The sequence below is a fragment of the Puma concolor genome, chromosome B2 (genome assembly GCF_028749965.1).
Source record: "Puma concolor isolate L17-30 chromosome B2, mPumCon1.1.hap2, whole genome shotgun sequence".
In the NCBI taxonomy this organism is placed as follows: Eukaryota; Metazoa; Chordata; class Mammalia; order Carnivora; family Felidae; genus Puma; species Puma concolor.
This window is the reverse complement of record NC_141671.1, coordinates 139,338,770-139,352,840: the sequence shown is the minus strand read 5'-3', so window position 1 is coordinate 139,352,840 and position 14,071 is coordinate 139,338,770. Positions and strand designations below refer to the sequence as shown.

Below are 14,071 nucleotides of genomic sequence, written 5' to 3'. Positions count from 1 at the left end.
TCCTCCCTGGCTCACACTGTCTCTCTCTCAAAATAAATAAACACTTAAAAAATTAGTAAAAAAAAAAAAGAATTGTGCTAGATACTTCAAAAATATACAATGATAAATTACTATCAATTTTGGTGTTTCATAATTTTCTCTTTTTTATTTTACCAGACATGTTTTCTCTGAATTAGTTTCCTTTAAAAAATGTGCTTTAGGGGCGCCTGGGTGGCACAGTCGGTTGAGCGTCCGACTTCAGCCAGGTCACGATCTCGCGGTCCGTGAGTTCGAGCCCCGCGTCAGGCTCTGGGCTGATGGCTCAGAGCCTGGAGCCTGTTTCCGATTCTGTGTCTCCCTCTCTCTCTGCCCCTCCCCCACTCATGCTCTGTCTCTCTCTGTCCCAAAAATAAATAAACGTTGAAAAAAAGAATTTAAAAAAAAAAATGTGCTTTAAATTGGATATCACAATTACTGAAAAATCTAATATAGAAGACTCTTGCCATCTTGTTACCCTCTAACAATTTTGTGTTGCCTCATTTTTTTCAAGCGGCTGATATAGCTAACTGCACATCAGTCATTGTTGAGGATTAGATTTTGCATTAGTCCTTGAGGAAAGTGCATATTACCTATTCAGATTCAGAATGTGGCATTATTTTATTTTATTTTATTTTATTTTATTTTATTTTATTTTTATTTTATTTTTTATCACATTAAGGCAGACGGGAATAGACGTAAAGGACTTCGGGCGGAGTTGGAGAAGTGGAGTTGCCTTTCATTCGGTCATCCATGCCATTCGACCAGAACTAGTGGACTTGGAGAAAGTGAAAGGCAGATCTAACCGGGAAAACCTGGAGGAGGCTTTCACTATTGCTGAATCAGAACTAGGAATTCCAAGACTACTGGATCCTGAAGGCAAGTTGAATAATTGCTGGTTCTTGTGTACACACATCAACTCGGTAGGTTTCTGTTTCTTAACGGCAGAAATTCCAGATGATTTCTGAGACCTTAGTAGAGGCCAGAAATTTTTAGAAAAGCAGTAAGAAATAGTACCTTCCTGCACTAATTTTCTTTTGGGAAAATATTTGCCATGATATATGGGAGCAAAATAACAGCTCTGCTGCTCCAAACAGCACTTTGACATTGCTGGTGTCAGCCAGGTGACGTGCACCTACTCAATATAGTAAAGGGTAGAATGAAAGCTTTAGAAGTGTGTGGACATTAGGGGGAAGAAGAGAATCCAGGATAAAAGAATTACTCTACTTATATAACAAAGAATCTGGAAGACATAAGAGATTAATAACCTAATATCATATCTTTAAAATGTCAGCCTTAGAAACTTGGAAATGTTGATAATCATCCAGTGTTCTGGTATCAATGGGGAAAACCTCACCAATGGTCAACTGCTATTTTTCATTAGAATTATCTGGCACCTTTTTGCTAATTTTGTGAATTTTTTGGTAATTTTGTGAATTTTAAGACCTTATGGGAATGTATTAAACTCCTTCAAGCCTTCAAGAGACAATTTTGATGACTTTAATAAACTTTAGTAACCTGTATATATTGTTTGTCATATTGAAATAAACGGGGTAAAAGTGAATTTTCCAAATGCTGCAGACAATTTCTTATTTTGGTTGGCAGTTATGAATATTTCTGTTAATGATGCAGAAAAGTCAATACAATAAAAGCAAGTTATTTTTAAAAATGAGATTTCAGAGTAAGCATGACTACCTCTAAAACAGGGTCTAAGTGGGACACTTGTGCCTGCAAGGTTACAGATACCTACAAAGCCCTGTTTGACTTCCCGTGAGATGAAAGCAACGTGGAGATCCCTTGCCACTTTGGGAACCTGCAGGGGGCCCCCCACATTCACTAGGATAGCCAACAGCTTTCCACCTTGTTTCTGCACCACACACACACACACACACACACACACACATACAAACCAGTAGTATCCAATATACTGTTCAGCTCAAGGAGAAAGCCACATACATTGAGCCCTCAATTTTTCCCAGAGCAGGCCAGGAGGAAGGTATAAATGGTTTTTTTCATACCCACTCGACCAGAGAAGCTTAATGTTTTTTCTTTGATGATAGAAACTGAAGTTGCCCAGATGCAGAGCTAGCCCAGATAGAAGGTGATCTTTTGTTTTCCTAATGCAAACTACCCCCTCAAAAAGTTATTGAGCTTAAACTTTTTTAATTGAAAAAATTAAAAGTATAAAAATTAATTAATTTTTGAAAAGACATTTAAAAAAAGTCATTTAGCCCACTTGAATGTATAAACTTTTAGGAATACAGATGAAATAGACCAAACTCTATTATAACAATTATTTTATGATTTCGTTTCATGTATACTTAAATGCACTTATTGTATTAAATCATGTGGTAAATGTTTTTTTTTTTTTTCACTTTTACATCTTATGAAAGATCTTCTCGTTTTTCACATGTGTCTTCCACATCAGTGATCTTGTTGTTTCTGCAATCACCTTGGAGTCCTTCAGCACGTTCCAGAATACATTATCACTGTTTCCTTTGAAGCCTTTGGAGTTGCAGCACTTTTTAAACTGGCACTGATAGTCCCTAGAAATTCTATCTCCCATCACAAGAAACATTACAAAATATTAGGGCAGTTTATATTTTGGTTTTCATGGCTTTTGTTTGGTTATATTTTTTGCTTTGTGGGTATTTGTAATCTCCAAATGTAATCACCTTCTCATTGCCTTTAAAAGAGATAGTTAAAAGATGATTGAAAACATTCAACACTTTTATGTATACAGTCTTACCCCCAGTCTAAGCTACTGATTAAATTTGTATAAATACCTTTGCTTGATTTTTACTGGTTTTATTACACTTAAAAATATCTTTTCAGGCTCTGTGTTTCCCTCAGAGTACTTGACTATTCAAAGTATAGTAATTTAGAGAGAATCAAGCATAAGGGAGAGGCTATCCAAGGAACTGAACATAAGGCATTTCCCTCTTTTCTAAAATAAAACTTGTGGGGGCAAGACAGAGCTTATCTATATTTGGCCAGATACAGTATACAGGCTCTATAGTCACATCATTTACCTGTAAGTGCTTTTTACTCCCCACTTGCCCCTGTTCTGAAATTTACATATTATTTATATTTTATTAATGACACAGGACATCTGAATAATCATATAGGATCTCAGATTTCTGATGAATTAATGTTGAGATTATTTAAATTAAATATGAATTACTTTCCTAAAATTTCTTAGTTAAAATGTGTCATGTTTCTGAGTCATAATATTCCCATCATGTATCATCCAGACTAAATTGGTTTCCCCTCCCTCACCATCTTGAAATATTAATTCTATTTTTCTTGTGCACTGAGGGCACTCTCTTTTGGCATATTAGCTAGATTTCAAAATTGTTAGATTAGCACTATAAATAATGCTAATTAATCTATCCACATTTGATTTTGGTTGTTCCAGATGTTGATGTGGATAAACCAGATGAGAAGTCTATTATGACCTATGTAGCCCAGTTTCTGAAGCATTACCCTGACATCCACAACACAGGCACTGATGGGCAAGAGAATGATGTAAGTACTTTTCTTCTTTGAGCACTGATAGCACACTCAGTGATAGTGACCCAGATGTTTAAGCATGCTGCTTTCTAAAAATTAAATTTAAATGCATTATTTTATTTTATTTTATTTTATTTTATTTTATTTTATTTTATTTTATGTTGTGTTGTGTTATGTTATGTTATGTTATGTTATGTTATGTTATGTTATGTTATGTTATGTTATTTTATTATTTTATTTTGGAATGCATTTCAAAAGGAGAGGAACTGAGTAAAGAACAGATATCAGCAATTGGGGAAGAGGTTACTGGGAAAGATTTTGCTGGTGGGTATGTTGGATATGTCAGAGAGCATCAATGATAAATGCTTAGACGTGTAACACTGATGAATTAAAATTGAGGAAAGATAGCCATGTTGGGAAATTCATTTAGTAATCTGAGGATGAAGCAATTTTACATCTATGTCATTTGTGCTTCTAGAACTTGAGTCCCCCATATTCTGTTCAATCTGAGAAAATCTAATTTTGACTTTTAGATTTATTATATAAGTCACTAGTCACAACAAACATATGGAAGTAAGGCAAACTTGTAAAAGTTCTAATTATTCACTGTGATTAGATTTTTTCAAGCTCTCAATAGTTTGAATAACATTTATATTTTTTATACTGCTCAAATGACTTATGTTCATTGTCATAAAAAAGAAAAAAAGTGAATAAAGGAAAAAGAAAATTATTTGCACTTGATCTTCTAGAGAGACCCTGTCCTAGAGAAAAAAATTAATATGTGGTGTCAGTTACCAACATTTTTTATATGTATGTAGATGCATAGAATATTTTAACAAAAATAGGAATTAGAGTATACATACAATTTTATCATTTTCTTTTTCTGTCAACATTATAAAAAAATTTCTTCTTATGCCATTCTCTCCAGGACATCATCTAGATGTACAATAATTTATCTAATCTTCATTGTTGAAAATTTCTGAGTTTTGCCATTATAAAAAATATGTTTATGAACAATTTTGTAATAAAACATTGCTTTATGATTCTTTCTTAAAAGTGGAATTTCTAAGCTAAAGGCAATGTAGGTTTTTACTGCTTTTTGAAATGATTTTGTCAAATTTTCCTGTGGAAACTTTGTCCCATTTTACACTTCAGCCAGCACACCAGCATGCCTACTTTCCCAGACTTTAATAATCAATATTACCATTCTTCTCATTTTTTTATTATCATTTTTTAAATTATAGTGAGGTAGATTTACTACTGAATTTGAAATTAAATGTAAGATAAAATGACAACAGGGAGAGAAATAAGTGGAATTTTCAAGATGTGTTAAAAAAGCTACCTGTCTGATTTCACTGCTCAGGTCTCAACAAGAGTTTTCAAAGCAGTTTGAGATCATCCTGAAGAGAAACCAGAAAAACATTTAATACGTTTTCTAAATAGAAACAAGTCTAAGGTGGCAAAGGCCAAGGGCTCATAACCCAAAGTGTTCAACCAGGAGAAGGTATTACACTAATAGAGATCTGTGACTTCATAAAAAATTAAGCAGAACAATGGTAACTGGCATTTCCTAGGTTGCTTGGTTGAAATTAATCTGGCTTTTGATATAAGTATGTTAGGTTTTTAAAAGCTTATCATTTCAGGAAACCCATTTTGTTCTTTGACAGGATTCAGGCACACATGTTGACCACTAGAGTAACTTATCTGTAGTTAGCAAAGTAAGTGTTCCTAAGAAGACCCACGGGAGGCAAAAGCCGACTTTCTACACAAATCCTAGCATGGACTGACGCATGTGCTTTGGAGTCATTTGGGGCTTTCTGGGTTTTGAGAGTATAATCGAGTGTGGTTGTTGCTCTATCAGAAAGCGTATTAGACTTAACCCCCTACAGCAATGAGAAAATCAGCTTTTCATCTGATTTTCATATCAAAAGTTTTTGTATTACCCAATTGGATTTATTTCTGATCAGGTTTCTGAGTCTGTACTGTTTTAATTTCTGTGACATTAATCATCGCTCCAGATGAGTAAACTCTGTGACTGGCAGCGTTGGAGAAACAAAAGGATGTGCTTTTGTTAATGCTCATGAGCAAGAATTTAATGCCAAAACGCTTCAAGATTTGAAAGACACACATTCCTGACATAAGCCTGTTAATATGCTTTACTCAAGAGGCTTTATTATTAAGAGATTAATTTCATTGTCTGGAAAATAAGTTCTGATTGTTCTTTTCAAGTTTTCTCTATCCCTTCCTAAAAAGAGAATGCATATGATGCTTCAGGGTTATTTCAAAAATTAATTTTGAGGAAAATATATCCTAAACTTTGCTCCTTTTTTAATGTGGCATTTGTAATGGGAAATCTAAAAATGAAGATTTTCAAAAAGAAAAAAAGAATTTTATGTTTTTCATGATGTAGGGCTTTCTCTTTGCTCAATGCAGCTAAATGGCCACCTAATTCTATCTAGTACAAACGTTTTAATTTTATTTATATTTAATTATTTTATAGACTCTACACATTACAGCTATTGATGCCATTACCTCAAAATACTTGGTATTTGTCTAACGAAGTCTTGGGAAATAGTTCTTTTAATTCACTTTTATTTTGTTTTATTTTTTAAGTTTATTTATTTATTTTGAGAGAGAGAGCATGAGCAGGGAAGGGGCAGACAGAGAGAGAGGGAGAAAGTGAATTCAGGCACAAGCCAGCTTCCTGCTGCCAGCAGGAAGCCCAACACCGGGCTCGATCCCACGAACTGAACCGTGAGATCATGACCTGAGCTGAAATCAAGAGTTAGATGATAACCAACTGAGCCACCCAGACAGTCCTCTTTTAATTCTCTTTTAAAAAACTTGACATCGGCTCAGGTCATGATCTCACAGTTCATGGGTGCAAGCCCTTCATCGGGCTCTGTGCTGACAGCTCAGAGCCGGAAGCCTGCTTCAGATTCTGTGTCTCCTCACTTTATGGCTCTCCTCCACTCATGCTCTGTCTCTCTGTCTCAAAAATAGATACATTTAAAAAAAATGTTTAATTGAAAAAAAAAAGCTTGGCATCAGTGTGTCTCCAGGCTTCCATTTTTTGGTATATTTGACTGCTGTATCTTTTTCATGAGCTTATTTATTTAAAGTGTATACTTTATAGATCTATTTTATTTTATTTTATTTTTTATGTATAATTTATTGTCAAACTGGTTTCCATACAACACCCAGTGCTCATCCTAACAGGTGCCCTCCTCAATGCCCATCACCCACTTTCCCCTCTCCCCCACTCCCCATCAACCCTCAGTTTGTTTTCAGTATTTAAGAGTCTCTTATGGTTTGCCTCCTTACCTCTCTGTAACCTTTTTTCCCCCCTTCCCCTCCCCCGGGTCTTCTGTTAAGTTCCTCAGGGTCCACATAGGAGTGAAAACATATGGTATCTGTCTTTCTCTGCCTGACTTATTTCAGTTAGCATAACACTTTCCAGTTCCATCCACGTTGCTACAAATGGTCAGATTTCATTCTTTCTCATTGCCAAGTAGTATTCCATCGTATATATAAACCACATCTTCTTTATCCATTCATCAGTTGATGGACATTTGGGCTCTTTCCATAATTTGGCTGTTGTTGAAAGTGCTGCTATAAACATTAGGGTACAAGTGCCCCTATGCATCAGCAGTCCTGTATCCTTTGGGTAAGTTCCTAGCAGTGCTATTGCTGGGTCATAGGGTAGATCTATTTTTAATTTTTTGAGGAACCTCCACACTGTTTCCAGAGCAGCTGCACCAGTTTGCATTCCCGCCAACAGTGCAAGAGGGTTCCCGTTTCTCCACATCCTCTCCAGCATCTATAGTCTCCTGATTTGTTCATTTTGGCCACTATGACCAACATGAGGTGGTGTATCAGTGTGGTTTTGATTTGTGTTTCCCTGATGAGGAGTGACGTTGAGCATCTTTTCATGTGCCTGTTGGCCATCTGTATGTCTTCTTTGGAAAAGTATCTATTCACGTCTTCTGCCCATATCTTCACTGGATTATTTGTTTTTCAGGTGTGGAGTTTGGTGAGTTCTTTATAGATTTTGGATACTAGCCCTTTATCTGATATGTCATTTGGAAATATCTTTTCCCATTCCATCGGTTGCCTTTTAGTTTTGTTGATTGTTTCCTTTGCAGTGTAGAAGCTTTTTATCTTGATGAGGTCTTAATAGTTCATTTTTGCTTTTAATTCCCTTGCCTTTGGAAATGTGTTGAGTAAGAAATTGCTGTGGCTGAGGTCAGAGAGGTTTTCTCCTGCTTTCTCTTCTAGGGTTTTGATGGGTTCCTGTCTCACATTCAGGTCTTTCATCCATTTTGAATTTATTTTTGTGAATGGTATAAGACAGTGGTCTAGTTTCATTCTTCTGCATGTTGCTTTCCAGTTCTCCCAGCACCATTTGTTAAAGAGACTGTCTTTCATCCATTGGATATTCTTTCCTGCTTTGTCAAAGATTAGTTGGCCATACATTTGTGGGTCCAGTTCTGGAGTCTCTATTCTATTGCATTCACAATCGCACCAAGAATCATAAGATACCTAGGAATAAACCTAACCAAAGATGTAAAAGATCTGTATGCTGAAAACTATAGAAAGCTTATGAAGGAAATTGAAGAAGATACAAAGAAATGGAAAAACATTCCATGCTCATAGATTGGAAGAATAAATATTGTTAAAATGTCAATACTACCCATAGCAATCTACACATTCAATGCAATCCCAATCAAAATTGCACTAGCATTCTTCTCGAAGCTAGAACAAGCAATCCTAAAATTTGTGTGGAACCACAAAGACCCTGAATAGCCAAAGTAATATTGAAGAAGAAAACCAAAGCGGGAGACATCAAAATACCAGACTTTAGCCTCTACTACAAAGCTGTAATCATCAAGACAGTATGGTACTGGCACAAAAACAGACATATAGATCAATTTTAAATTTAATTTTCTTAATGGAAGTAGACATTGCTATGCCTTTCTTACTCCAACCAATAAAACTGATAAACTTTTTCTCTAAAGGTCTTCCTTGAATAATTAGCACTCAGTGTATTTATAGAGAAGAGAAATTAATTAATATACCTCTTTTTTATATAGTTCACCATTTAAATCATTAATATTTTAACATGTAAACATTTATAAAATGTAAACATTGCCAAAAATTAAAACAAAACATCAAATACTAGAATACTAACTTGCCTTATTATATTTGAGCATTTTGATGCTTTCAAAAGTTATGACAATCTCTTAAAGTAACTATAGCCATAAAATTATCATCTGTTTGTTTATGGATAGATGCCTCTCCATTGATTTTTTTCTTATTTCCTATATAATCTTTTGTCCTTGATTTATATTCTTTTTCTATATGTTATCTTGTTTTCATATTGTTAGGAAATACTTCCAGGTTTTCCATCTTTTGCAAATTCTATCCAAAATTTTAAGGTAAGATATAAATAATCTTGAATTAGTGACCTCTTTCAAACGTCCTACATTCCATAGCTTACTAGCCATTCCTTTGCATGTATTTGCTTTTATATACACGTTTCTTTTAATACATTAATTCTGTTATTTCCTTTTCTTTCTAATAGAACAAATAACCTACGTAAATGTTATGAAATGTTAGTTGTAGCCTGAGCCACTCCCATGGACTTTCCCACTAATCTTTAATTATAAGATGGCATCAATTAATTTCTTCTTAATAACACTTAACAGCACTAATGAAAGGAAAAATTTACAATAACAACATTTGGCTTCTTTATATGTGACATGCAAAATAAAAACAAAGCTAAAGATTTATTTTTATATTTTAAAATATTAAGTAGGAAATAATTACTTGAAAAAGGTAAGTACTCAGCTTGTATCCTGAGGTTTATTACATCTCTTCTGCTCAGTATGTGGCCACATAGTTTAGTAAAGTTCATGACACATGGTAGTGCTCAGGAATACTCGTGGGATTAATGACTGTGAGGTCTGTCCCAATTCTAAGTTATCCTATTTGTTTTCCATTTTTCTTATATTCCATCTAGGGCTGAGGTTAAAGATCTATCAATAAAATATAATGATGCCAACATTCAAATAACAAATTAAAAGTAACTAATTGTATATCAAATGTTAAAGTAATTTCTATTTCATGCCCCATGAATCGTGAGTTGATGTACATTAAACATACTGCAGAACATATAAAAGTGCCTGCGTGTATATTTGCGTGAAAAAGAGAGAAAGAGAAAGAGAAGGAAAGAGAAACAGTCATGAGAATGCTGGCATGAGTTCCAGGCAGGAATGTTGCCTGGAATTTAGGTGGTCTTCTCTAGACAAGTAGACCTCCATGTCTTTGAATGCTGGTAAGGTTACCAGTCGAAGAAAAGCCGCTAGACTAAATGAGCTCTGGGAATCTAAATATTGTTTGTATTTCAGTTTCCTCTTAAGAGGAGAATGTTGAGTGTGTAAATAGCTCCATGCTTCTTACCTTATTGCAATTTGCTTGACACTGGCCCACCAGTAGAAAAGCCATTTACTAGATGAACCCTAATGAAGTTAACATAATCCTTTCTCTAAGGTGACTTTGTGAAAAAATTTCAGTTGGTGAGAAACAGGTCATTGGAGGCTCACAGTGAGGTCCATGTCATTTCGATGATCCCCCTCATAGCGGTCACGTTGGCCTCTGGTATCTTGGAGGTAGACCAAGAGCATTTTGTTCTTCTGAGCTCATAAGAATATGCCATTTGTGCTTTTATGGGTGTGATAGTCAACCAGTCACCTGGTAATAAACCATGCGCTTTGGTCATGTTTATCTGTTCATTCAAAAGAGCCATCTTGGGAAGAACTAAAACTTTAGAGTTTTGGGCTCCTGTTCATTTCTTTCTCTACTGACCTATATGACCAATCATTTATTCTACCATTGTATATTGAGTGAGACTGAGGGCTAGACACAATGTTAGGCTAGAGAAAAATAAGATAAATAAGGGGTTTGTACCATGGATGGAAAGGAAGAGACAAGTGGACGATATAAAAATAGTGTTTTTCTAGTGAATATTTGAGCTCAGGTTGTTACAGGATCAGAGAAGTATTCTCAAAATGTGGTCACTAGACCAGCAACATTAGATTCACCTGGAAATTTCTTAGAAACACAGATTCTCAGTCTCCACCCCAGACATACCAAGCCAAGGAAGACCGAGGGTGGTGCCCAGCAATCTATTTTCAGAAGTCCTCCAGGTGATTGTCACGCATGCTGATGTGTGAGAACTGCTGGCACAGAAGAGGGATCCAACAAGACTTCTGGGTCAGAAAAATCTTTCTAGAGAGGTTGTGTCTGAGCTGAGCTCTGAGGAAGGCATTATTCAGAGCAAAATGTTTCAGGCAGGACAGGATTGCTTTTCAAGACTGGAAAGTGAGAGAAGGTGTGGGTCACGACAGCAGCGTGTGCCAATCTCTGTGCTGGGTGTGCCGCACAGGTTTTCTCGAATTCTCCCCCAAACTGGGGAAGCGGTGTGTGATACCTACTCAGATGATGGTACAGCACTAGAGAGGATTTAAAAAACATTGTGTCCAAAGTCACAGAGTTGGTACATGTCAGAACCAGAATTCGCAACCAGGTTGACCTGCCTCCATGGCCAACACTCTGTCTACTTTGCCACTTCACCTGTCATCAGCCGTTTCATCTGTGTCACAGGGCTGTGACCAAGTGAGCTCCTGTAGTTGGAAGCTATTTGTAAGTGTCAAGAACCATGTTAAATATGTTTTTGATTAATTTGGCATTCTTACCAGATAAGAAGTCTTGATGAAAAATTAGGATATTTTCACTAAATCAATAATAGAATGGCTTGCTATTATTTGTGGGAAAAATTATATAAGATCTCTATTTTTTTTTCATTTTTGAGATGTGAGTGGTAGCCTGGATACATTTATTCAGCAAATATTTTGGTAAATATTTATAGGTGCTGTGTTGCCTATGGTCTAGTAATACCATATTGAACAAAATAAATATTTTCTGACATCGTGAAGCTTACATTATAATCCCGAATAGCATTTTTAAATAATACTAGTCCACAATGTTACTGTGGCTGTCATTCCTTGGATTCAGCCAAAATTAGTCTCATCCAGAATAGTCTTCTGGGCTATGAATGACCTTGGATTAAGAGCACCCCCAGGCCTATGTGTTCAGTCCTCTCCAGCCATTGCTCTTCCTGAGTATTTTTGTACTTAGGGCATTTCCTCTTGAGCACATTCTCTTAATTAAATTAGTGTTTCTTGAGAAAGTAATGGAGGTGGATAATTTCAATATTCAGCAAGATAATTAAGCTATTTTTCTAGATTTAACTTTTGCCTCTTATTTCCCAAAATAAGTGAGGGAGAGGAGAGAGAAAAACTTTCAGAGACAATTGGAACTTACTAAATATTTGGGGCATTTTAGAATCAGCCAGGTATTAATCAGCAATTAAATAAATGTACAGTCACTGATGACAACGTAATGTCTGCTGGTTTCTAGAGAGAAGACGGGCTAATTTTGAAGGAAACGAAAGTCTGGATAGAACAATTTGAAAGAGATTTGACAAGGGCACAGATGATGGAATCAAATTTACAGGATAAATATCAGGTAATGTATGAAGAAGTGATTTCAGTTTCTTAAAAGCTTTTTAATCCATGTTCAGTCTTTCTAATGATATTAGTGAGAAAAAAATCTTTAAAGAAATAATATGTGTTATCTTAACTTTGCATGCAATTGTAATAATTGTCTGTTAAGCATCTAACTTTGGCTCAGGTCATGATTTTATAGTTCGTGGATTCAAGCCCTCCATCAGGCTCTGTGCTGACAGTTTAGGGCCTGGAGCCTGCTTTGGATTCTGTGTCTCCCTCTCTCTCTGCCCCTCCCCCACTCACACTCTGTCTCTCTCTCTCTCTCTCTCTCTCTCTCTGGAAAATAAATAAAAAATAATAATAATTGTATTTCTGGGTAAATAAGTAGTTTTAAAAAATATAATACATTTATATATTGTAATATGATTGCCCTTGTAGAAATAATTAGCACCTCCGTCACATTGCGTAAGTATTTCTTTTTTGTGGTTGGGATAGTTACATTCCAGTCTCTTAGCAAGTCTGATGACTATAATACAATATTGTCATCTATATTCACTATACTGTGCTTTTAGATCTCTAGGATTTATTTACTACTCATCGGAAGTTTGTGTACTTAAATAGTATCTGTCCTATCCCCCACCTTCACCCCCCATCCCTTCGAAACCACCATTTTAACTTGTCTTTATGAGTTTGGCTTTTTGAAATACCACATGGAGGTAATATTGTATATTATTTGTCTTTTTCTGTCTGCCTTATCTCACTTAGCGTAATGTGTTGTCACAAATAGGAGGATGTCCTTTCTATGATATTTAGAAATATAGACATCTCTCCCTCTCTCCCTCCCTCCCCCCCATATCTCTATCTCTATCTCTATCTCTATCTCTATCTCTATCTCTATCTCTACCTATACCTATATCAATATCTATATCTATATCTATATCTATCTTTATCTATATCTTTATCTATGTCTTTATCTATATCTTTATCTATATCTATATCTATACCTATGTCTATGTCTATGTCTATATCTATATCTATCTCTATCTTTCTCTGTCTCTCTCTCTCTCTCTGTGTGTATATCTCATCTCTCCTTTATCATTCATCCATTAATGGGCACTCAGGTTGTTTCCATATCTTGGCTATTGTGAATAATACTGCAATAAACATGGCAGTGCAGATACCTCTTCAGTATCCTGTTTTCGTTTCCTTTGGGTGTATCCCGGAGGTGGCGTTAGTAGGTCTAGGTTGTGTGTGTCCACCCTCCCTGTATGTAGAGCTCCGAGGAGGCTTCATGGCTTAGAACTCAGAGTCTTAGAGATGACCCAAAACACAAACATCTAGTTGTTGTTTTTCTACAACTCATGATCTGGCAGATGTCACATAACAAAAAATCCCACCAAAAAATGAATTCAGCGCCACATTGAAAGCTACTATAGAATAAGCCGAATTTAATAAAGGCTGGCAACATGAATATTTGGAGTGAGCCCATTAATGGGATCAGTTTCTATTGTGACCTGCCTGGTTCGACACTGTTGCACTCAAACCGAGTCTAGGGCTGTTGCTGCTGCTATTTCCCCCTGCCCCCCACCCCCACCCCCACCCCGTCTCCTTTTACTGCTAGTACTTGGATTTTGGCTTCCAATTTTCACTGCTAAGCACATAGTCTTACACCAGGTTTTCCCCACTAAATTGTAATTCACTGTATGCAGCATGAACATTTTCCTATTTAAAACAGCATCGCATTTTAGTGGCCAAACTATAATATATCCTAGTCTATATTTCAGTTGGTTTTGCTACATAAAGAGGGGCAATGATATGAGACTCAACATGGCAGATGATAAAAGATATAGCCATTGGCATTAGTGTGTGATTGTATATAACACATATAAATTCTTCCTGACTTTAGGTGGATAATTGCGTCAATATTATATTATTTGAACATAGCAAAGCAATATGTATGTGTTTATATGTAT

The 14,071-nt window shown here is 35.8% G+C and overlaps 1 protein-coding gene across 17 annotated transcripts in view; it reads left to right on the top strand.

The window, feature by feature from the left end:
• SYNE1 (spectrin repeat containing nuclear envelope protein 1) overlaps positions 1-14,071 on the top strand; it is a 480,528-nt gene that overhangs the window by 133,238 nt on the left and 333,219 nt on the right. For 16 of the 17 annotated variants that reach the window (XR_015251658.1, XM_086708164.1, XM_086708163.1 and 13 more), the window contains 4 exons: positions 698-894; positions 3,434-3,543; positions 8,916-8,966; positions 12,010-12,117. Coding sequence is in view for 16 of the 17 variants with exons in the window: in XM_086708164.1 (XP_086564290.1) it covers positions 698-894; positions 3,434-3,543; positions 8,916-8,966; positions 12,010-12,117 (466 nt within the window). In the remaining variant the exon portion in view is untranslated. The remainder of the gene's footprint in view (positions 1-697; positions 895-3,433; positions 3,544-8,915; positions 8,967-12,009; positions 12,118-14,071) is intronic. The other variant, XM_086708157.1, reaches the window with a different exon arrangement.